Raw genomic sequence first — 23970 nt, forward strand, 5'->3', positions numbered from 1 at the left:
CTTGGCCAAGCTGGACGTTGGGAGTCGTGCCCCTCCAAGCAAGCCCGCTATGCGGATGACTGTAGAGGGGCTGGCGATTCTTGTATCGAGGATATGGAACCGCAGCTCAATTCACAGCACAGCTATTTTATCGCGACAAGAATTAACATGGATGAGTAATTTATAAACATTTCCTCATTTGTGGTTTTTTTAATTGTTTGTTTAATGTCTTTTTGGTCTGGATGGGAGATTTGGCGACTCTTCTGTCACTGCTCTTCTTTACAGCTATAGCCGCTCCAGCAGAGCCCTAATGTACTGGGGCACCTCTTCAGCCTTCACGTTCTCCTTTATAAAGAGTCTCCTGCATTGTACTTCACACACACCCCTTTCTCTCCAGGCTTTTCCAAGTACGACTACAACGGGATAGCCCGTCATATCGGCGTCCTGCATTTTCCATCCAAATGCTTCTTTGCGGTCATCCAAAACGACGTCCAGGGCCGTCGCCGAACTTTCAGCCTTTGTTAAGCTGTCGTAAAAATCTAGTGTCTGTTCATTGACACCAGATGTTGGGATAATGACTACCTCAAATGGCGCAATAGCTCGAGGCCAATTGAGACCTTTATCGTCGGTCAGTTGTTCCGCTACGGCACCGAGAATGCGAGAGACGCCGATGCCAAAGCAGCCCATCTGGGTTGGGACTGGGACTCCTGGGTTTTGTGGCAGCGCTACAGATGCCTCAAGTGGCTCGGAATAGCGTGTGCCAAGGAGGAACGTGTGGCCCAACTCCAGTGCGCGATGAACCTCAAGCGTTCCCGACTCACAGCGAGGACAACCGTCGCCATCCGCAATGCGTAAAAGGTTCAAGTCAATGCCCGTTGGTGTTTGTGATATTGATGATTGCGGGATATGGCCATTTGTGAGATCTGCGGGAAGCAGAGGGAGCTCATCTTGGAGGCCTTCAAAAGCTCTTGACAGTCTCGAGTCGATGACGTTTAGGAGCTGAAGTTCACCGTTCTGTCCCTTTGCCTCCTGTAGAGCTTCACTCCAGAATGGTGCGGCGTCACTGACACTTGTGTCTAGCTCTGGAACAACTGATTTGACAGCATGGATATTCCAACTGTCTTCAGAAGGCGAATCTCCGATCTTCGGGTACCACGCATTTACCAAAGTCTTCCTGTCCTTGGTGATGCCGCGCCAGAGACCAAAGTTAGACGATGAGATTGCACCATCAATTCTTCGAGATGACCGAGCAGCAGCAACTTCATCATTGGCGGTATAACCGCAATTGCTACAGCTTGCGACTGTGTCCTCTCCAATGGGGTGAGAAAGGTGGTATTCATGGCTGTGTTCTCCGCCCATGTCTCCTGAGCTGGCTTCGGCTACTAATATCGGCAGCTTCAAATCTGAGAAGAAAGCGGAGTAGGCGCCAGCGACGTCGCGATAGGTCTCAATAGCAGAGTCGTGGGTCAAATCGAATGTGTATAAGTCTTTCATGATGAACTCACGAGATCTTAATAAGCCATGTCGCGGGCGGATCTCATCTCGGTATTTTCGTGCTATGAGATCAGTTAGGGCCTGTGAGATATGACAACAGTTACCTAGGCTCAGAGGCTCATACTAATCTGGTACAATTTCAAAGGCAAGTCTTTATATGACTTTAAAGTGCTTGCGACGAGGGATGTGATCTCCTCTTCGTGCGTTGGCGACAGCATGATAGGCACATCCTTGCGATCTTTGAGCCGGAATAGCTTGGTTGAGTATTAGCAAAGAGATGCCAACAATAGTTGTAAACGGTAGCATACCTCAGGAGAGACTTTATCCAAGCGCCCACTTTTGCGCCATAGTTCTTCAGTAGTGAGAGTCGAGAGAGCAAGCTTGGATGCCCCTATATAAAGATATTTATGAGTTGAAAGATACTCTCAATGAGTTTTGAGGTTATTAACCTATGCTTTGCATATGCTTGTCAACGAGACGCTCGATCTTATCTTGAACTCGTAGGCCCAAAGGAAGAAGCTGAAAAACTCCAGATTGTGCCTAGGTTAACGAGCTAGATTAGCAACCCTATTTTGAAGAAGTAGAAGAAGCGCGATATGAGGATATGTTTACCTGGCGAAGAAATCCGGCTCGGATAAGCTTGCCATGACCAGCTACCGAGCAATTAGCTCGACATGACTCCAAAACTGATATGCAAATTGCTTCATACTTTCGCCTTCAGTGGCAGTGACACCACCGGTGGGAACCCATATCTTCGACAGGGTTGATCTAAGCCGGGCGGACTGAGCAAAAAAAGGCTGTGAGAAGGCTCGGATGCGGTTCGAGCTTTGAGCAGCTTTTAGTGGGCGAAGTCCACCACGGTAGATCAAATTTGAAGCATGCATGTTCAGCGACTGGCACTTCACTCCATTCTAGAATTTACATAATTATCCAGAACGATGTTGATTATGCATCTCACAATGAGACGAGACTTAATATGACGGCCAATGAAGAGGCGAGTGTCAGGTCCAAGACAATGAGATGGTCTCTTAGACGCGCAGCGCTAAAAAGTAGCCGCGATAAACGCCCGCATTTTGATGGGGCGATAAGATAAGAAATATTTCAAAAAATACTGCATCGCACTCTGCATCTGAAATTTGAAGTCGCCAATTTTTACCATTCAGACAGCGGCATCTGCGCTATGGCGAAACATTCCAAGAAAAGCAAAGGGCCACAGCGCTCGAATGATGATGCAGCTCGCCTTCAGAATGGGATGTCCCAGATCACTTCTCAAATTGAAGCCAAGTTGAACGGCAATTCACAAAAGCGAAAGAATCCGCCTACTGAAGCCTCTGGCAAGCAGAAACACCGAAAGCAGCGCGATTCCGAGGGCGCACCGGCCACGAACGGTACCAGCGATGATAAGGATGCTTTATTGGCCGAGATCAAGGCCCTGGGGGGAGATGAAGAGGACTGGCACCTGATCAATGAAGTTGCATCTGATGATGAAGTTGCTTCAGGGTCAAAGGCACCGGTAGACAAGAGCCTGAAGGATGAGCTAGCAGCTCTTTCGAAGGAACTTGGTTTCTCCGGAATTATGCCAAATGATGCTAGCGATGAAGAGGAGGAGGAGGAAGAAGAGGAAGAAGAAGAGGAAGAGGAAGAGGAAGATAATGATGACAGCGAGGAGGAGGTCAGCAACAAGAACAAGAACAAGAACAAGGGCAACAGCGAAAACTCCAAAGCCCCAAAAGAAAAAGGACCTGCAGAGAACGAAATGCGAAGGGTTGAAGGCCTGGTAAGTTCATATCCTTGAGTCAATGGCATCTCTGACAACTAACTTAGTGAACTAGATTTTCGAGCCGCGCGCGGACTGGCACGCTGCCAGGTTGGCTCAACTGCCTGGACCTCAAGTCGATGACATTGGTCCCTTCATTTCGGCCATAAACTCACTGAAAGAGCACGGAAAATATCTTTTGGAGACGGAGGCGGCGAAATACAGAACAACCATCTTTGCGTCCTCATCTCACAAATTTCTCGCTACCATCATGACATCTGGTACCCTTACAGACAAGATTTCCGCCCTCACCTTGGCTTGTCAAGAGTCTCCCGTTCACAACATTCGCGCATTCGATTCTTTGATGAATCTGGCTTCCAAGAAAAGCCGAGCCCAAGCCATTGGAGCTATAGGAGCACTCGTGGATATGCTCGGCCCCGGCACAGTGTTGCCATCAGACCGGCGATTGAGGAATTTCCAAGCTCAGCCTGGGCTGCTGGGCTCCCTCCAACGGGCTTCCGCCAAAACTTGGGCTCCAAGCCAGCCGCTTCCCGGTAAAATTACGCAAGCTCATTTGATCTCTTGGGCGTACGAAGACTGGTTGAAGGATACTTATTTCAAAATGATCCAGCTCTTGGAAGTCTGGTGCTCTGATGAAATCGAATATTCAAGAATGAGAGCCGTCGACTTTGTCTACGCCTTGCTCAAGGATAAGCCGGAACAAGAATCAAATCTTCTCACCCTCTTGGTAAACAAGCTTGGCGATCGCGACCGAAAGATTTCTTCCCGAGCTTCATATCTTCTCTTGCAGCTGCAAAACTCACATCCTGGTATGAAGCCGATTATCGTGCGAACAATAGAACAGGAGATTCTCCTTCGACCTTCGGCGGATCATCGCGCACGTTACTATGCCATCAACACCCTCAACCAAACTATTCTTTCAAACAAAGAGCCGGCAGTAGCTGAGTCTCTTCTTCGTATCTACTTTGGCCTTTTCGCTACAATTCTCAAAACCGGAAAGCTTGGAATACCCACAGAGGATGAACCCAACAAGGCCCAGAAATCTGGCAAAGGCTCATCTGGAAAGAAGGGCAAACAGGCAAAGGCTGCAGCCCCTCCAGTTCCCGATGCCGAGGCGGCTGATAAGCTTGTGTCTGCCCTGTTGACCGGTGTGAACCGTGCCGCACCATTTGTAGGCACTAATGATACGGTGTAAGTACTTTTTAAAAACGATTTATCCTATGCTGAGCATGTATGGATGCTAATGAACTTCTCCCTAGTTTGGAACGCCATCTTGATACCCTCTTCAAGATTGCGCACTCTGCCAACTTCAACACCGGCATCCAAGCTTTACTCTTAATTCAACATCTCTCTACGACAAGAAGTCTCGGCAGCGATCGCTTCTATCGGACGCTGTACGAGTCGCTCCTGGATCCACGTCTGATAAGCTCTTCAAAACAGGCACTGTACTTGAACCTGTTACTACGAGCACTGAAGAATGATGTTGATGTGAGAAGAGTCAAGGCTTTTGCAAAGCGAATGCTGCAAGTATCAGGCCTCCATCAGCCCCCCTTTGTCTGCGGTTTGCTCTACGTTATCTCTCATTTAAGGCAAACCTTCCCTGATATTTCAACTTTGGTTGAGGAGCCGGAAGAATCAGTATTTGATGACGAGGCGCCTGAGGATCGACCGACATACGATGGGCGCAAAAGGGATCCTGTACACAGCAACGCTCATAGAAGCTGTCTGTGGGAATTAGTATGTTCACTCTCTTACCGTCACACTATATGCACCACGAATGACTAACCTATTCTGCTAGGTCCCTATTCAACAACATTTCCATCCTGCCGTTGAGAAATTCGCCTCTGCGCTATTGGATAGAAATCAGAAAATGATGAAGCCCGACATGGAGAGTCACACTCTCATCAAATTCCTGGATAAGTTTGTCTACAGAAACGCGAAGGCTTCAGATACACGTGGTGCTTCTATTATGCAGCCTCTTAAGGCTGCCAAGGATATTGGTGATATTTGGCTCGGTGGTGGTCGTACCAGCGCATCTACAACCCAAGTCAACTCTGCTGCATTCTGGAATAAGAAGGCAGATGACGTGGCAGCCGAAGATGTCTTCTTCCATAAATACTTCCAGCACGTTTCCAAAGAGCCCAAGGAATCTACTAAGAAGGCACGCGCGGCAGGTGAAGAAGATGGAGACGAAGATGCGGAAGAGGATGAAATTTGGAAGGCACTCGTCAATGCTCAACCCGACATTGATGAAGATGCTTCTGATGCTGGCTTTGACGATTTGGATGAGCTGGATATGGCATCTGACGACGATTCCTCACCCGCCCTGTCACTGGATGGCGATGAGGATGAGGACGACGAGGATGACATGGGTGTGGAATTCAATGACTTTTCAGACGAGGAAGATGACGATGAAGAGGATGGCCTGGTTGCTCCAGATGTGGCCGAGTCAGACGAGGAGAAGGGTGACAAGCGCAAGGCTAGGAGGAAGATGCTCAAGGGCCTGCCGACATTTGCGTCCGTGGATGATTATGCAGAGCTTTTGGCGGGAGAAGAAGAGGACTTGTAAAAATAGACAAAGAGATGTTAATAATAGGGAAAAGAAGTCTTTTGAGGCAGCGAGAAGACTAGTGTCTACGAAATCTTGGAACCTTTTGGTGTAAGTGATATTGAAGTGGCATTTAGAAAGTCCTTTCTTTCTTTGTTCCTCTCTCTCCCTCTCTCTTTTTTTGGCAGCTTGAGATAGATGTACGATAGATGTACGTCGTGAAAATCTTCATGGATGCCATCTTTTCGTGATTATAAAAAAATACCACACACATTGTTGATGGATTTCCGCTCTTTACTTTCATCGCAGCCACGATGAATAATACGGCAGCCAGATGAGGAAATTATATCCGCGGCTCTTCAACCACAGCGAGTTCGGATATGCCGATGGGTCTAAGCCGCAGGGTTGGCTAGAATCGGGCTAATAAGCCACCGATAAGCCATATCAGTTTATCTTATCGGCAAATAAATGCGCCAGCCAAGGCGTGACGAAGGGCCTTAATTTAGGCGCGCAATCGGATCGCATTTGCCTCGGCAATCCCGCTCTTTTAATACAATCTTCCTGGCTTCTTTAATTCTTGTTTGCTTTCTTTTGTCTTGTTTCTGTTACAGAGGGGACGTGTGCAGAAAGGTGAAATTAGGAGAATTAAAAAAAAAGGCAAAGAGACATTTGGCAGAATGTTCAGTCAACAAGTCGCTCGTGGCGGGCGCCGAATCGCTCAAATCGCTCGAAGTGGCCAACAGTCGCCGCTTGCTGCGATTAAGGGGGTTGGTCAGCGACGATGCTATGCTGAAGCTGCTCAAGGTGAGTTTTCACTACTTTTTTTTTTTTGGTTCATTCAGCGGCATACAGAAAGGTTGGCTAACACTGGGGTCTTCTTCTCCCCCCACAGCTACGGCAGCTCCCAAGGGACGAATCGGTCGAGGTCTCGGCCTGATCGTATATGGCGTCGCATTTGGCAGCATCGGAGCAGCAGCAACATGGTATTCAATGGTGCAACAGGGCTTCTCCCACTTCACAGACGCCGAGACATCGACGCTATTTGTGCCCGACACCGACGAGATCCAGCGCATCGAAGACACAATCAACAACCACCCGCTGGTCAAGGAGCTGAGATCACGGCCCGAGTTCAAGGAGTCACGGCCGCACCTGAAGATGGCGAACGGCATCCGCAACCAGAGCCTTACAGCCGGCGTCCTGCAGGGCAACGGCAAGATGGTCGTGCCGCCGATCGCATTCATCGAGGACGGCGGCAAGTCCATCGTCAGCATCTCCTACATTGGAGACCAGGTATGCGGCCACCCGGGCCTCGTCCACGGCGGATTCCTGGCCACGATGCTTGACGAAGGCATGGCGAGAGGATGCTTTGGCGCACTGCCACACAACATTGCCGTGACGGCCAACCTGGAGGTCAACTATCGCAAGCCTACGCCGGCAAATAGCTTCCTGGTGCTCCGCGGAACGACGACCAAAGTTGAGGGGCGCAAGGCGTGGTCTGTAGGAAGCATCGAGACGCTGCCGGAGCCGGGCGAGAAGCCGACAGTCTTGGTCGAGGCGAAGGGGCTGTTTATCTCGCCCAAGTATGCAGCTGTAAGTTTGACCCTCTGTTGAATGGCTTTTTTTTCTTCTTCTGCTTTTTGTAAATGCATAGCGCTGACATGATTATTCAGCTGATGCCCTCAATTGTATGAGCATTTATATGGACAGCGGGCTGCTGAGAGCAGTCGAGAGCAGTCGGGATGACGATGGTGGCTGGGAATTAGAAATGCGGGATGTTTCTTATTTATTTTGATTTTGCATTGCTCTTTTAATACTTATCTGGGGGAAAGCGACAGGAGGCATCGGATAACACAAGATCCAACATACCTATACACTGCATGATGGTATACGTTGGACATATGAGATAATAGATGGTACTTGCTTAGTGCCTAGAGCTTTAGAGTAGACGAAGGATTGTCTTTTATAGCGTTTAGAATCAAGCCTTTGAAATGCTTTGCATCTTGCAGACCTCCACATCGGTATGAACCATGACGTACAAACACTTGAAAACACTACTAAACATATCAATCTACTGCTTACAAAGAAAAAGGAAGAGGAAACAAAGAAGTAAAAAAAAAATTAGGCTGGCATAAAAAAACAGCGGGGATCAGATGGCGGAAGTCGGCGGTTTCGGGCTGTCGCCATCAGCCTCCTCGATTAGCACATCAGACCCCTTGGCGTAGTTTGCCCAACAATCGCAAGGAACAACTCGCTTTATATGGGGTAGAATGTGGGTTTTCTGGTTTAGACTGGATTGTAATTTTTTTTAGTAGTTAGTAGTACGCGGAAAGAGGCAGAGAAGTGCATACTACTATGTAGTAGCGGCTGGCGATGACGGCGAGGGCCCGAATGTCATAGTTACAGCAACGTTATGCGGGATTCCAAGCGGCCAAAATGATCGCCCATCTCGCATGTCGCCATTAATCAGCCCTTTATATATCGCATCTCTGTTTCCACACTCTCCTTTCCGTCGACTTCATCCCCATCTGCTCTTACTATTTTCTTTTCATTTTCTTTTTATTTTGTCTTTTTAAAAAACAAGCGATTTGCGTTTTATCGTTAGTCTCACTGGAATTCAATTTCCTCTACACAATGGCCACGTGCGTTAACCCGTCTACTCTACTGCCCCTCCCCCGCCTTGCAGCAGCGAGGCTCGCTCTCCTCCAAAAGCCCATTATCGCGAGTTTCTTATCACTTCCCCGGATTTATACGCTCCTTTGCGCAAATACGTCACACACACACACTCATTACTCACACAACGAAGCAAAAAAAAAAAAAAAAAAAATCAAGTGAAAAGCAGCCTCTCGCTAACATCCCACATTCTCCAACAGCAACATCACCTGGCATCCGTCCCTCTCTCGCCGCGAGCGCAACCAGCTGCGCGGCCAGCGCGGCCTCACAATCTGGCTGACCGGCCTCTCCGCCTCCGGCAAGTCCACCGTGGCCACCGCGCTCGAGCAGCACCTCCTGCACCTGGGCCTCTCCGCCTACCGCCTCGACGGCGACAACGTGCGCTTCGGCCTCAACAAGGACCTGGGCTTCTCCGAGGCCGACCGCAACGAGAACATCCGCCGCATCGGCGAGGTCGCCAAGCTCTTCGCCGACTCGGCCACCATCGCCATCACCTCCTTCATCTCTCCCTACCGCGCTGACCGCGACCTTGCGCGCCAGCTGCACGCCCAGACCAACCAGGACGGCGACGAGCCCATCCCCTTCATCGAGGTCTTCGTCGACGTGCCCCTCGAGGTTGCTGAGCAGCGCGACCCCAAGGGCCTTTACAAGAAGGCCCGCGCTGGCGAGATCAAGGAGTTCACTGGCATCTCTGCACCTTATGAGGAGCCTTTGAACGCCGAGATTACGATCAAGACGCACGAGAACACCGTTGAGGAATGCGTTGCGCAAATCACAAACTGGCTCAGCGAGCAAGGCTACATCAAGAGCGTAGAGGTTAAGAACTAAAAGGCATAATCAAATTAACAAAAGTGCGGTAACAAAAGGCGCACTTGGAAATTAAGAATAAGACAGGGACACTCATGATATATGGGCCATAAATGCTATTTGTCTTTGTCACTCTAAACTCCCTTCTTTAAAAGGTGGATTGATTGATATAGAAGGGGGAAACGAGAAAAAAAAGGGAAAATAGTCTTTAGAAGGAAGAGATAACGACAAAACATAGAATACAGGCGCATGACGCTTTTAGAAAGAAGTTCTCTCTATATCCGCTTTAGGGAAATTCAGCCTCATAATAAACAAAAGCCGTGTACTCGTGTCCTTCGCCAGTCCCTAATCCCGCCGCAGCCATCTCTGAGCTAAGGGCGGCGTCGTCTTTCGTGACCCTGCCGTGCTTGTCCCTTCCGAATGCATTTCCACCCAGGTATGAGTACTTTGAGTCCAGCGCTGCCTTTGCCTTGGGGGCCAGCTTTGGCGTCGTCTGTTTCAGATGTAGTTAGTAGACATTGATTAACAGTAATGTGCAATGTAACATCAAGACAAAGAAGCAATCAGGGGCATGGGTAGTTTAAGTGCAATAGATGAATAGCAAAAAGGGGAGGAACATAGCATACCTTGATCAGAGCCGTAGCATAGTCCAGCGGCAATCCGTACCGCAACACGGCCTCAACAAAGACGCGCAACGTAAGGACATGCACCCAGATCATGACGCTTTCGCTCCACCCGGTCCTTCCCATGCGCAGCGCTTCGCCGCATACCTTGCGCTCTTCGTTGGTCACACGATCCAGCTCTCGCTGCTCTTCTTCGCGGCCACCTTCGACATATTTATACTGACGAGGTGTCCACTTTTGCTCTCGGCATTTGTGGACAAACTCGGCGCTGTGCTTCTTGAAAGTTACGACGGCAAATAGCGTGAACTCGTCGTCATGGTCGATTTCTACGGATGATCGGGGCACCACCATGGGTGCGAGGGTTTCGTAGCTCTTGATAAAGTCTTTCTTCGCATTCGTCGGCACGGCGATGAGGTGAGTCTCAAGATACTCTGAGTCCTGAACGAGCAGCGATGGCTTTACGATCGGGGTGAGAGACTTTGTCGCGAGAGTGCCACTGCAGCCGAAACAAGCCAATTAGCCAGGAGCAAATGGGTAGATGCACAGTGCTTACGTTTGTCTCCTTTGGAGCTGCGCAAGATTCGTCTTGACGGCGTTGTACTGGTTGAACTTGGACTTGACGTCGTTGTCGACTGTGTTAAGCTCCTGGATCACGATTAGGATGAGTTTCTCTCAACGAAAAAGACATTGGGCTGGCAATTAGGAAAAGAAAGGGGAGGGTAAAAGGCCATACCTTCTGAAGAGTGCTAATGAGATCAGCAATGGGCTTGTCGGCTCGGTATCTCATCTTATTCCAGCTAAAGTTGCGTAGGTAGTGATCGGTTGGCTCTGCCACAAGTTGTCAGCCCCACCATCCATATCATCCATATAGAAGCGCATATCTGGCTCGACTGACTATCATTGACCATCTTGTACGAGGCCATCCGGTCCTCGTCATTGTTAAGCACCGTGCGCAATGAATCCGCAACCTTGGCGACGACTGACTGGCACGCGGTGTCGAGCTTGGCCAAGTCATCGGCTTGCTGGACGAGCAGGTCTAGAGTTCCGATTTTGAAATCGGGGATGGCAAACGGCAGCACAGTGCCATTGTCAGATGTGATGGTCGCGCTCAAGGACGAGATAGCTTCATCACGGTCCCCAGAGTCGAACGCACTCTGGGGCAGCGATATCAACGCATATTTGGACATGGCGGTGGTGACGAGAAACGGAGGTAGAAGTAGACCCGACGAGGAGACGGCGAGGGGAATAAGGCGAGAGACAAGGAACGAGAGAGAGTAGGACGGGAATGGCGACCAAGTAGATGCAAGATCTCGCGTGCAATCCCAGGTAATGATCGTGGCTTTGGCCCTGAAAGAAAAGCAGCAGCGCCCAAGAGAAGCTCCAACCGACAGCTTAGCTGCATGTATGGATTGCGACGCAGAAGCAGTTCGCGAGCATTGCCTTAGTGAGGTCCAGTGACAGTCCAGCTAGCAGCTCCAGTAGTGGGGGCCGCGGCAAAGTACTCAGTACGAGGCGCTGCGTGCAGGCGACGATCTGAGACAGGCGACGCAAAGTACCGACTACCTCGATTGAGACTTCCCCGTTAAGTGCCTGCCCCTCGCCTTGCGTGGCACAAACTCGGCATTGCGCACGGCTGGCAGCACTCGACGACTCGCATATAGCAATATTCGTCTATGAGATGCTATTCTCCGTGGCGCTGCCGCACCCCCGCAAGTTGCATAAGGAGCACAGCGCTCCGCCAGCGCTAGTCCGCTCTGGGCCGACAACATCAAGAGGAACGATTTGCGCCGTGCACCGCCAACTCTTCTGGTCAGGCCATGGACATGACAACAGCCTGCAAAGCGCGACATCAAGGCGTCTGAAGGCGATACAAACGACCGTTGACCGCCCCGCAATTCCAGACCATGTGAGGCGCCCCGAGACGGCAATTCCGGGGCCAGTTTGTTTGCTCTCGCTCGTCTTCTCATCGTCCTCCGCCAAAACACCATCTTGTCTCTGCCCTAAACCCAGGCGGCCCTCTGCATCCTTCTCGAGCACCAATTCGCCTCGCCCACGCGTGGGCATGAAGTGGTCTGCGGGCGCATCATCCCGGGACCTCTCCCAGCGCCATGGCCGCAGCTACAGGTTCGTTCCCCCGTCTGGTGCCGTTTCCGCCACCGTCCCGGCTCGTGTTGTCGCTGACCTGCTCGTGGCAGCTTCTGCGACCATCATCCTCGGCGATTCGCCCGCGACTGAAGACGTGGCCCCCAAATCTGACGGCGCGCCGGAACCGTCCGCAACTCCCGGCCAGAGGTCTTCGACGCCGATCCGCACTTCTAGTCATGGTATGTAGGCGCAATGCTTCGTTTGGTTCGATCGAGCGCCGTTTGAGAGGATGAAAATACTTATTGCAATGCTCAGATGTGACCGACGGCCCGGATGGAGCCTCCATCCATACCACAGATGGCCGGGTCAAGAATCCCGTACCCAGCAAACTCAAGGGCAAGGCCGACAATAAGAACGGCAACTTTGGTGTGATGCACATCGACATAAATAGCTCACAGGCCGCCCTACGGAATGCTGCCGCAAAGCGCACAAGCGAAGAGACGGAGGCGGCGGCGAGGCTAGCCAATATGCGCGGCTATCAATCCATCAAGCGTAGCAAATTGGCGTGGAATCCACCGACCGATTCAGACCCGCGATCTTCAGCCCCAGCGTACGGAACTTCGCAAAATGGCTATCTCAACTCTTCCTACTCGTTACCTGGACGCACCCTGGGACCCTTACCGCATGAAGCCAAAGCTGAGCAAGCTCGACTCCTGACTCTGCTACGCAGCTTGAATCCCATGGTGGTGGTGGATCAGTTGTGCAAAGCGTTGGCATACTTTGGAGGCATTCCCGGCGCGCCTTCGTCGCACGAATTCGACTTCCCAGAAAGCGGACGCAACAACGGTCAGGGATCCATTTTTGTCGGCTGGGTTGCCGAAATATTTCCTCCAGTCGAGGGGAACCCTTCAGCTCTGGCGCTACATCCGTCTCTACAAAGCGCAGATATAGCCTCTGCCGCTGCTCCTGGCGCCGTCGCTCCAGATGCACCCGCATCAGCTCAGGCTCCAGCTTTATCCGATTCCGCCAACACCACCGCTCCTCCTGCTCATCCGGCCTCTACAGCCTCTCTATCTGAACCTGCTCCCAATCCTTCTGAAGGGCAGAATACCACTGGTGAAGCTACCGCAACTCCTATCAAAAGACCGCGAGGACGGCCAAAGGGGAGTAAAAGCTCCAAACCCCGCATAGACAAGGGCATAAAAAAGTCGGATCTGGCACTGCATCCGTCCAGCCAAGTCGATGGAGCCGGCTCTCAGCTATCTCAGTCTGATTTGGGGAGAAGACCCGATGGATCTATCGAGCAATCCCAAAACGGACTCGCTAACCCTGCGTACCATACCGATATGCCAGGCCATCTTGATCCCGATTCAAGTATCATGAGCACTCCGGGAACAGGCAAGAAGAGAGGTCGCCCTAAAGGGTCTAAAAATCGACCAAAGAATACTCCTGAAGCTGGCCAAGCGGCTGCAGAAACTCCTCACACTTTGTTGCCTGCTTCTTCGACCTCCAATCCCATTACACAGTCTCCTTTATCGCACAGGGCGACTGAGAGCCAGAATAATATCTCATCCTTTGCAAATACGATGCCTCATAGGCCAGAGCAGCATCAACATCCCTCGCCCACATTGCCAGATGGCGCAACAACGCAGCACGCCACACACATGGCCAGCCGTACTCCCCAGGGAAGCCAGACAGCGTTCCCGGCTGTGAGTAGTTGGGCTGGAGCGGCAATGCAATCTTTAGATCAATTCCGCTCCATCAACAATCACTCACATCCAAAGAAAAGGAAGGGTGGTGATCCAGCTCAGGTCGCTAGAGAGTCCTTGGCAACAATCACACCAACTGACCCGTCATCGCATATGCGACAAGGTGATGATACACCGCTACATCACGCTACGTCTGATCAGACTAACATGAAACGCCGACGAGTGTCGAGAGAATCGCTTCAGAATCCTATCTTTAATAGTATTGACTCTCAGCCCGGCCGAGTGGGTATGACCACATCGCCTGTTCTGAATAACAATTACAACAGTATCTCTCAAACCATGGCTTCCAATAGCTTTGATACCCAACTAGCTAATGCTGCTGTGAGACAATCTTCGACTCAACAGCATTTACAGCAGCAGCAGCAGCAGCAGCAGCAGCAACACCACCATCATTCGCAGCGGTCACCGACACAGCCTCAGGGTCAGACTCAGTCGCTCCAAAACCAGCCGCAGCCTCAACAGTATACACCTCAGAGACCTCATCCGCAAAATGCAGGGATGCGGCCTCCGCTGCAGCTTCAGCAGGTTGGACATATGCCACCAGGGTCTTCAAGACCTAGAGCACCTAGCCAGATGTATGGAAGTAGCCCGACGAGCATGTCCTCCCAAGGATTTTATAGCCAGGCTAGACAGCTGCCGGGCCAGCTAGGACATGCAGCCACCAATAGCGGCAGCTTTGCTAGAGGCACTGGTAACAACCAAACTTCGCCGTTCGGATCTTCTTCCAACATGGCAAGGCAGAGCTCTGACGACGCCCGGACAGCAAGCTTATCACAGCAAGCATCTCTGGCAATTTCGCGCAGTCAATCGGGCCATGCTTCCACTGGTCGCCACCCATCTTCTGACTTCGCCAGCAGCCAGCAGGTCCCCGCAACTTCGGCTTCAGCCCCTACGACATCTGGCCTAGGCCATTTCCCGTCCTTCACGGAACATAGCTACCTGGACATGGACTACGGCTTAAATGAGCGCGACGTACAAGACTCTGCAGCGGCCTTCGGCGACTCTACGCCGCTCGATGTGACCTTGGTTGAACCTAATATAAGAGAGAGGTTATATCAAGCCATGGGCCGCCCATAGGATGAATATTTAGATGAATAGTGGCTTTGTTAATCTCTTTTTGTTTATTTATTTTTGAGTCGAGTGTACGTTTTTGGCGTTGTGATGAGAAGAAAAAAAAAAGTAACGCATGGGAGGGAGTTTATCAGCGGCAGAATCTCACCCCCTTTCCCCCCCTTGAAGCAAGACAGGGTTCTTTTCGGAGAATTTTTCTTTTTTTTTCCTTTTCTTTTTCTTGGCGTACAAATGATTAGGATCGGTTTCAGGGAGTTTAGGCAACCAGTGTTGTTTATTTTCCTATTTTGTTTTTTTTTCTGGGCAGATGAGACTTATGATGAGAGCGTACATGCATGGTGCTATGATCTTGGTTGTCTCCTTTTTTTTTTCACTCTCCTTTTTTTGCAGCTGGAAATTTGTTTGGGCCATTTGAAACAAAGAGATGTATCTTTTGGAAAAGATGTCTCCTTTTTTTTGGTTTGGTTTACCATCACGGCCGAATTAGGGGGGCAGCACAGCCATAGACGCAATACGACAAAAGTGGTCTATTACATTTTCTAGGTAGTCACACAAAGGGTGTATGTAGTGTGTATACTTATGTATGTTGATATATATATACATAGTACATATATATTTAGTATAAGCAAAGCGTCACGAGCGAAAATAAAAGAGTACATAGCAGTTTTTGATTTGAAATATGTTTTCTGTATTTTTTGCGATCAAATTAAATTTGACCGAGAGCCAAAAGGCTTTTTTCTTCTTCGCTGAAGGTATTGATAATAAAATGAGAGGATACAATACAAAAAAAAAAAAGAAAAAAAAAGAAAAGGTTGGCCTGTCAAAAACACAAAGAGAGATAGAAAAGTTGGAAGAAAAGGACAGAAAATAGAACAACAGCCTGATTTACCAGATAAGATAAAGACAAGATGGAAGATTTTGCGCAAGATCTATGCATGCGGCTAACAGCTGCGCCAATGCAGGATAAACTATTTTTTAACCCCAGGCATGACAACAGATCAGTAGGCATTTAATAGCCAAAACACAAAAGGAATAAAGGAACAAAGAGGGAAAAAGGAAAAGTCTTTAAGAAGGAAGGGATATGACAAGTGATATAGTAGTAAAAAGAGGAAGAACAAAAAGCCACAGTATAAAGCCCAAGTAATCCACACACCCATTGGAATCCATATCTCGCGGATTCTTCCCATACCCGAAAAAACGCCTCGTAAATGCTTCTTTGTGCCAAAAGGACACACATACACAAGGAAAAAAAAATTGGTGTAAGCAGAAGAGTTCTTGCTTGAGTATCAGAAAAAGATAAGACGCTCGGTCATAACGAGCATAAATATATATATGTATAGAGGAAGAGAGGTGGAGGCGAGCCATATATATCGTCGGTGAGATTGATAAGGGAGATCATTTTAATCTCCATCATCGCCGAGGGCTGCGGCTGGCGGCTTGACGGATTCGGACATATGGCGGCCATAGTACCATTCGTCTTCTTCGTCCAGGCCATCCTCTCCTATAAGGTCCAGCATAACTTGCTGGTTTCGTTTTATATCCTGCGGCCGCTGCACAATTTTTCGATCCATGATCATAGCCTCTGCTGTTGCTAGCCATATTTGCTGTAGCTGTGGCAGATCCCCTAGGAGAGTCTTGGCCTGGTCGCGATCCAGAGGAGCCATGGGCGCATCGGCAGAAAGACTGCTGTTGAAGACGCTGTATGGGATAAAGCCTCCGTTGTGGGTAGAGTCTACTGATCCCCATGGACTCCTTCGGCCCCCTTCGCTGAATGACGATCGGTTCGGAGGTCGGTCGCCGCTTGTTGACTTCTTTCGCCCAAACCCTTTCAATCCCAGCCGGCCCTTGGCAGGTGTTTCAACCATGGGCTCCTTGGTGAGAGAGCTGAACCAAGTATCCACAGCGGCCCGTCGGTTATTATAGCCCTTTGTCTCCCACAATCTTTCCACTTGGCGAAGCCCGCCAAGACATAAAATGGCCACATGAACCTCGTCCGGGGGTCGCTCCCTCAGGTAACCACGAAGGGATCGTTCCACTCGACCAACGTACGTCGGCGGTCGCAGGCGGCGGCAGAATGAGGATATGATGAGTGGGAAAACCTCATGTACTCTCAGCAGCGTCCGGTTGTCGTACATATTCATGATTTCCGTTTCGATCGGGTTCACAGTGTACGGTTCCTTCAGCAGGCCATTTCCTTTTTCCGCAATGTATTTCAGGTGCAATTTTCTGTATGTCTCGAAGAAGTGGAAAACGGTGAAGAGTAAAGGAATAAGTCGTCGGCGCATCCGTTCGTGCTGCGGCGCGAAGGCTAATTTCTGAGCTTCGGTCGTTCTCAGGAAAATGTCTTTTGTGATCCATTCGCACATCAGGTATGACAGCTTAGCCGCAACATGAAGACGATGCCATAGGCCACACAGGTAATGGAAATTGATGTCGGAAGTGTCTCTAAGCGGGTATAGACGAGTGGCATAGGCGGGTATATTATGGTCGAGGTGATATCGTACAATAGGGACTTCGTTGAGGGTGATGAGCGCATGCCACGATTTCGAGGTTAATCGAAGGTTAAGAATATCTGTTAGAGGGAGAGATGAGACGATCTGAATCTGGAGTTCAGACGGTAGTGCGAGTAATAACTGATCAAGAGAAACACTGCAGGTGGCGAAGAAAAGAAAGTCAAAATTAGCATTTCATTAAGCTTGTTGTTGACAGGCTGGAGAAGACAAGACGAACCTTTTTCGCGTCGACTCTGTGGAAGCTCTTGAATGCGCCAGAGACGTAGCTTCCGCCGCATCGGATTTGGAATGTAATAGCGATACTTTTTTGTGTCGGATACTGAAGAAACGGCTCTTATCGCGCTTCGAGTCGGCAGGCTTGACGGCATCGAATTCCGTCGGCTTCGAGTCTCGCAGCGGCAGGATAAATCTCGACGTGGAGGAGGCGTGGAGGGTGGTGGTCGCCGTCGTCGCGGCGCTGGATTCCGCATGTTCCGCCTGCTGCTGGTTGCTGGCACGCAGCTGGTTGAGCTTCTCAAAGTAGCGCTCGGAGGCGAACTCGGTGATGTGAGGCGGATCCATGGCGGCGATGCGGCGCTGATGCTCAGCCATGGTGGGCGATGGCGATGGCGATGCAGGCCGTAAGAACGAGTGACGAGGAGCGATTCTCTGCGGGAGACGAGCGGCCGCGCTGGCCAGCTCGGAGGGTTGAAGGCGTCTCTATTACTGGGCGCAGGGAGAGAGCAGCGGTCTTAACATGGCGGGGATTGGTATGGCGACGCCGCCCGGTAGGGAGGGAGAGAGGAGAGGGGAAGGGGATGCGGCCAAGGATGCGGCGAGGACAGCGCCAGCTCAGTGACGGCTCACGATGCGTCTGTTGTTTTGTCTCGTCTTGTCTCGTCTCGTGCTGAGCCGGGGCGCCTCTGCCACTGTGTCGTCCGTGTATAAGCGCGCGACGGATTCGATGCGGATGCGGATGCGATTTGGAGGTGCGAGGCGGAGAAAAACGAAAAATGAAAAAGCAGGTGCTACGCGATGCTGGCAGGACAAGGCTCTCGACAGGCTGGGCGAGGATGAGGAAATGAGGAGGACCAGGCCCGACCAGTCCAAGTGTGGGAGTAAGGAACTTGCGATAATGGGGAAGAGAAACGAACGGGTGGATGTTGGCATGTGTGGGCAGGTGGAACAGTGGAACGGCCAGTGGAACAGGGCCCGCTAGCAGCGCGGCTTAGTGGGAGACGGGGGGATCTTGGGAACGCTGGCTGGGGGACTCGAGCAAAACGAAAAACAGAAGGCAGAGACTGGCAAAAGGGCCCTCTGCAGGCGCTGCAACCTTTGCAAAGGCTCAATAAGGGCGAGGGAATGCGCGAGCGCTGATTCGCCCAGACGGCCGTTTCGCCGGCGTAATAGTGGAGCGGCACGGAAAAAGGTGCTGGAGCCAGCTTGGGCGCACAGTGCGCGGCGCGCGGGTGCAGCAGGTGCTTTCAGCGCGGAGCCAGCGCTGCGTCGGGTCTCGGGCGCACGCCAAATCAGGGCAGCTCCGTACAGTGCGCTGTCTGCCTTGGGCAACGTCCGGGGCATCTGGGGCTGGCGTCTTTAGCGGAGGGGGGCGCCGCCTCCGCTTCCAAAGAATGCCCCAAGAGACGTCTGCTCAGGTCTTTCGCCCTCTGTGGGGCCCAGGCCAGTCGGGCCGCACAGTAGCGCCGCGAGCGAATCCGCACGATGGCAGGTCCCCAGCGCAGCCACGGCAGGGGAAAGTCTATCCGTGGCAAAGCTTCGGCTGAGACTCGCTGGAACCCGCATGTACATGTACTGGGTGGTATCGCCAAGCCGTGTTGCCAATGGCCAGTGGCCGGTGCCTTTACCCCGAGGTACTTTAGTAGTGACTTCTTGGTGCTCGCACTTGCAGTCGTCGCGTGCGCTGCTGAGATTTTCGCATTTAGCCGAACAAAGCCAAGGCGCACAGTACCAGCGGCGTGCTAGGCCAAAGACGCCATCACAATCAAGCTTCATTCTCCAAGACGTCAGCCCAATCCGCCGGCGCCGCGCAACGTGCGCAACGTGCGCAGCCACGCAGAGTCAGCACAGGGGGAAAGTTTAAAAAAAAAAAAAAAAAAAAAAAAAAAAAAAAAAAAACCACCGCTACGGCTTCTTTCCGCGACATTGAATATTCTGCTTCCGCCGACCAGATCGCAGCGCCCCGCTAATCCGACAAAGAGCCGTAGCGCTGGCTGCCATTCAAGCGGCTGCCTGCTCGCTCGCGGTCGTGCTTTGGGCTTGTGCTCTGGCCACGCCGCCATACAAGCACAAGTAGATTGCATGCGTACGAGCCCACTTCACAAATCACTTTCGGGCCACAATCGCGATCCACAGCCGCAAAGCATCCCCGAGATGGTCGTGGATCCAGATACCAGTTCCATAGAGATAAAGGCTACTGTAGGCGGGTGTCGCAAACGCTGCTAGCACTGTTACTAGCCCTACTAGCACGCTGCTCGTCATTCATCGGTCGCAGGGTCGCCATGAGCAGGAGACCCTAGAGTCGGTACATCCAGGACAGTACAAGCCTACAGCCAGTCATTGTTGGTCCGCATGGCCTGCTGCCAAATGCTACTCCTCGTATTGATGCGAAGGCCGTGCGTCGCGACCTCCAGAGAGGAGACAGCAAACAACGCACACCACGGCTGCTACGACGAATAGGGCACAATGCCCCCAGGCGTGCCTCGAGTGCCATTTTCTAGCTCCCTGCGTGCTGCCCTGCGTGTGAGATGCAAGCGCCCATTCATGAAACCGCCTTAACTCATTTGCCTTGTGCGAAAGCCGCCAGCAACATCTCAATTCCCGACGTCGGGTTTTTACCAGCAGCGGCTATTGCGTCGAGTTAGAACGTCATGCGGAGTCGAAGCATGCCATAGTCTGCTCTCTCATCTCCCATCATCTTTGTCTCCTTCTATTTGGCTAGGCCGTGTAGCGATAACATGAGAGTATAGTACCACTACTACTAAACATCGACGTCGCCTCATCAATCGCGGTCGACAAGCCGGTCCCATGGGTCGATGAATACGGGATGATGATGATGATGATGATGATGATGACTACGAGATGATCGCTACCTGCTCCTTGTATGCGGATATCTCCAGAGAATCACGTCGGAGTGTCCAAATCTTTATGCCATGCGTCAACATACTGTACATGGATTTATTCTTGTCCATGCACCCGACGTCCGTTGCGCCATCATCCTAGCCGTGGCGTTGCGTTGCCGCAATCCGTCCGGCCGAATTTTTCCCTTGGCGATGGAGATCGAGACACGGATACACATACATAATGCTCCGTACACTACGGATAGGGCTGGAGAATGAACAACTGGGAATAAAGCTGCAGCTTTGTCGGGCCTTGTAAGGGTTGCGTGAGAAGGGACGAAGAGACGAGACGCAGCAGGAGGGAGGAAGCCACAGCGGCCCTACTCCGGCCGTTTTGGTGTCTCATAGAGTTGTCGATCCAGACACGACAGAGCAAGACTACGGCAGCGAATGGTGACTGGCCCAGTCCATCCATGCCCTTCCCCCGACAAGCAGCCCCCCACACCAACCACGGCTCAAAGTCTTTTGGAAGACGTTGCACAATAAGATGAGCAGCGTGGTGGTGGTGGTGGTGCTACGTCGCATCTCTATGCTTTGCCTCTCTCCAGTTAGAGTACTTTACATGCCAGCAACCTAGTCTTGACGGAGCTGGTGCTGGTGCTGCTGCCCTCATGGCATCTCGGTAGATGGGGCTGATCATGAAATCATTAATTCATCGAAAAACTACCGAAGGCGCCTCCCCCTTTCTAATTAGCTGCCTACCTAAATCCGTCGACAAGCATCCAAGGTAGGTAACTCGAAGATCCCTAAAATGGGTAATGATGAGCAGCATGGGGGGGAAAAGGGTTCTGAATCGTGTCAAAACCTGGTTCTGCCGGAAGATGGCACATATGACGCCTGGGGCTGCCTCGGTCAGGCGAGGGGGAAAATAAGGCCGTCGCCTTCGCCGGGCATATCTCGATTCAGGTGCCTACATACAAAGGATAGGATAGGGTTGGCATTGCGTGTAAAAAGCTCTATGGATCGACCGCAGCGGCGGGCCTTGGAGCACTGTGGCCGTTTCGAAAAGTAAACTGTGATCCGGCATCGAGCAGTGATCTTGCAAAGCCCGTATCTGTCAAGGTCAAGGGGAGCTTGACTTGCTTGCTTTGTCTTTGCTGACAATGATCTACGGTAGGTAGGTATTTTTGATGCAGTAGTAAACGAAATTTCGGAAGTACAACCCTACAACCTTGGGTACATCAGCCACCACCTGTCAAATCAGAATGGCCCAAAAGCGTGCCGTACAATGGGTAATGATACAGTATATACAGTATAAGATAAAAAATGACTGTCACGTGATGCCGAACCCTCCGGCCCCCAACCCGGATCCCGGTGACGTACGTCCAGGAGAAAGTCAAGGTGAGCGATAGACAGCAGCCAATCCGTCTCCATATATCGCATTCCTATCTCGGCGGGCTCGGAATGGCCCCAGCGATGAGCGACGCGCCAGAGGCCGTATCGGCGCGACTTTTTCCCCAGAAATACTCCGTCCAAGCAGCGAATAGTGCGGATAAGCTACAGCTTGTACGGAGCACCGCCAGAGAGTAGTACCTAATCAAAGCCACAACGCGGCGGGCGTTCTTATCCGTCGTAACCCAGGAAGGGAACAGAATGCAACCTCGGACGGAGCTTTACTGATGTTCCCACTGTGCTCCCCGTAGCATAACCCCATAGGTGGCTACGGGGGAGCTGGTTAATGCCTTGTAGGCATCAAATCCGGAGCATTGAGTTGGAATTCCTTGGAGCAACCTTATGGCCAAGGCGTTACGGACAATTACCTGCCACTAGGTATCTCCTACAAGGGTCTCGGTAGTAACACCGAGAGGCAGGTGAACGGTAGTTTATACATCAAGCAAATCACAGAGCGCCGTGAGGCATGTGAAGAGCAAGCTCCGCTACACTAGGAATAGCCTGCAATGCAGAAGACGTTTCAATCTCGCCTCGTCGAAGGACCGATACGGGCCAGCTTCAACTTCCGGATAGGCCCAGCTTGCCCATGCACGCCAATGTGTTGGCTTCTCGGAATATTTCTGCTGGTAACCATGTAGTGCATCAGTGTATGTAGCATTTGGCTCGTTTTCCTAGTCTATTTTTTACATAATCAAAGTAGCCTCAAGGCGCCAAGGATCAGCAGGATTGGGAGCAACGTAAGACCCATTGCCGCTGGGAGACGCGCTGCACCCACTCGGATGATTCCGTTGCATTTTCCTGTTAATGAAACCTCCCTCTCGGAAAAGCTGTGCTACCCTGTTCGGGGCGTTTATAGGACCGTTGCTGGGTTTCATTGGTGTAACCAATGTGCGTCTAATACTTACCTCGGTACCATATAATTCTCCTCGTTGGTGAGTGAGGAGCAGAAAAGGAGGCTTGCACGACAACACACTGGAAGAGAAACACATGCTCGGAAATATTATCCGACGCAGCCACGCGTTTGACGGCCTTCTCTCCTATCAGGAGCTTAAGTGGCAGCCTTGGCGGGAGAAAGCCACAGCCCTCCACTCTGTGTCTCGGCCGGACTTATGGGTTTGTTGTTCTAGTCTAGCTTCGCTGGGGGCGGCTAGAAGAATTGATATGGCAGCAAAGAACTGGGTCAAGCTGTTACTAGGTATCAATCTGCAGTATGGAGACCCTTATATGGGGTCGCCAAGCGCACTACCCTGATAAGTCTCGACTGAATCAGTGCACAGTACATGCACCTGGTAATCGATCATCCGGATACTGGGGTCTGCTTTGGCCTTATACAACATAAACTCAATGTCCCCAGCTGGCAGACGCTATGGAAGTTAGTATTTGCTACAGCCACTGCGACTGCCATGTACTATGCCCAAACCAATAAACTTTATGCCCCTAAACGGCGGGATATGCACGACTTTAGCCGTTTAGATTAACCAGCCTTCGCTCTAAAAATCAAAAATTGCCCGAGCTGAGGATATTTAATGGCAAAGCCATCTGTAGGATTCAAATAATCGCATTTGGTTTGAGTTCCACCTCGACACAGATAAAGCAGTATACCTACTATGTATTACAGTACATGTGTACTATCACGAATGAGTACACTTCCTGCGCCGAAAAAGAGATAACAAATGCAAGATCGGTAATCACGGCTTCATTCCGGAGGCACTTTCAGATTGGCCGCCAGATTTTTTTGCTCCAGGCATTTTCTGTCCTCAGCTGATGCACGCGGCGCCGATAGGGCCTTCTCGGCGTTTTTAAGGTGGCGAGTGGAGATGGAATTTCACGGCGCAATTGTCCAGATCGCTTAGCCGAACGCCTGACAGCTGTGTAACGTGTAACGTCTTTTTTTTCTTTTTCTTTTTCTTTTTTTTTTCCTCGTTTTTTTAAATTTAGCTTGCTCCGTAATATCTGTCACCTTGCTGATGAGAGACGTCAGGTCGCGGTCTAGAATAATAGGTACATGGAGCCTCCTGTTGACCTCTTTCGCAGCGAGGTTGATTCACTGTTATCGTCCTGCAATTTGAAACGGGGAAAGGAAGAGTTCATTATTACTACTGAGTGGTTGGCCATGTCACCATCTC

The 23970-nt window shown here is 51.0% G+C and overlaps 8 protein-coding genes across 9 annotated transcripts; 5 read left to right on the forward strand and 3 right to left on the reverse strand.

The window, feature by feature from the left end:
* Positions 1–132: 132 nt before the first annotated feature.
* Positions 133–2465, reverse strand: TrAFT101_007513 (uncharacterized protein). Of its 2 annotated transcripts, XM_024905363.2 has the most exons (6): positions 2183–2465; positions 2086–2126; positions 1923–2013; positions 1782–1864; positions 1598–1727; positions 133–1535 (listed from the first exon to the last, which is right to left on the reverse strand). In XM_024905363.2, exons 1-6 carry the CDS (start codon positions 2355–2357, stop codon positions 265–267), a joined length of 1791 nt encoding a protein of 596 aa, XP_024759388.2. In that variant the 5' UTR covers positions 2358–2465; the 3' UTR covers positions 133–264. The 2 variants fall into 2 exon arrangements, with proteins under 2 accessions (XP_024759388.2, XP_065984186.1); XM_066128071.1 differs by having other exon boundaries at positions 2086–2465.
* Positions 2466–2653: 188 nt separating this feature from the next.
* TrAFT101_007514 (uncharacterized protein) lies at positions 2654–5819 on the forward strand (the record flags this gene model as incomplete). The annotated part of the gene is made up of 4 exons (XM_024902000.2): positions 2654–3250; positions 3306–4441; positions 4510–4987; positions 5049–5819. 4 exons carry the CDS (start codon positions 2654–2656, stop codon positions 5817–5819), a joined length of 2982 nt encoding a protein of 993 aa, XP_024759387.2.
* A 656-nt stretch (positions 5820–6475) lies between these two features.
* On the forward strand, positions 6476–7489 carry TrAFT101_007515 (uncharacterized protein; the record flags this gene model as incomplete). Its single annotated transcript, XM_024908464.2, has 3 exons — positions 6476–6602; positions 6691–7388; positions 7469–7489. The coding sequence occupies 3 exons, from the start codon at positions 6476–6478 to the stop codon at positions 7487–7489; spliced, it is 846 nt and encodes a 281-aa protein (XP_024759386.1).
* An 800-nt stretch (positions 7490–8289) lies between these two features.
* TrAFT101_007516 (uncharacterized protein) lies at positions 8290–9614 on the forward strand. The gene is made up of 2 exons (XM_024906868.2): positions 8290–8437; positions 8669–9614. The coding sequence occupies exons 1-2, from the start codon at positions 8430–8432 to the stop codon at positions 9294–9296; spliced, it is 636 nt and encodes a 211-aa protein (XP_024759385.1). The 5' UTR covers positions 8290–8429; the 3' UTR covers positions 9297–9614.
* On the reverse strand, positions 9391–11306 carry TrAFT101_007517 (uncharacterized protein). The gene is made up of 5 exons (XM_024900474.2): positions 10794–11306; positions 10632–10726; positions 10452–10543; positions 9902–10394; positions 9391–9768 (listed from the first exon to the last, which is right to left on the reverse strand). Exons 1-5 carry the CDS (start codon positions 11083–11085, stop codon positions 9562–9564), a joined length of 1179 nt encoding a protein of 392 aa, XP_024759384.1. The 5' UTR covers positions 11086–11306; the 3' UTR covers positions 9391–9561.
* A 379-nt stretch (positions 11307–11685) lies between these two features.
* TrAFT101_007518 (uncharacterized protein) lies at positions 11686–15487 on the forward strand. Its single transcript, XM_024910006.2, has 3 exons — positions 11686–12022; positions 12094–12222; positions 12299–15487. Exons 1-3 carry the CDS (start codon positions 12007–12009, stop codon positions 14827–14829), a joined length of 2676 nt encoding a protein of 891 aa, XP_024759383.1. The 5' UTR covers positions 11686–12006; the 3' UTR covers positions 14830–15487.
* On the reverse strand, positions 15207–18491 carry TrAFT101_007519 (uncharacterized protein). Its single transcript, XM_024900519.2, has 2 exons — positions 17554–18491; positions 15207–17472 (listed from the first exon to the last, which is right to left on the reverse strand). Exons 1-2 carry the CDS (start codon positions 17925–17927, stop codon positions 16224–16226), a joined length of 1623 nt encoding a protein of 540 aa, XP_024759382.2. The 5' UTR covers positions 17928–18491; the 3' UTR covers positions 15207–16223.
* Positions 18492–19116: 625 nt separating this feature from the next.
* Positions 19117–19629, forward strand: TrAFT101_007520 (uncharacterized protein; the record flags this gene model as incomplete). Its single annotated transcript, XM_066128072.1, has 2 exons — positions 19117–19367; positions 19533–19629. The coding sequence occupies 2 exons, from the start codon at positions 19117–19119 to the stop codon at positions 19627–19629; spliced, it is 348 nt and encodes a 115-aa protein (XP_065984187.1).
* Positions 19630–23970: the final 4341 nt, after the last annotated feature.

This window comes from Trichoderma asperellum, chromosome 4 (assembly GCF_020647865.1).
Source record: "Trichoderma asperellum chromosome 4, complete sequence".
NCBI classification, from domain to species: domain Eukaryota; kingdom Fungi; phylum Ascomycota; class Sordariomycetes; order Hypocreales; family Hypocreaceae; genus Trichoderma; species Trichoderma asperellum.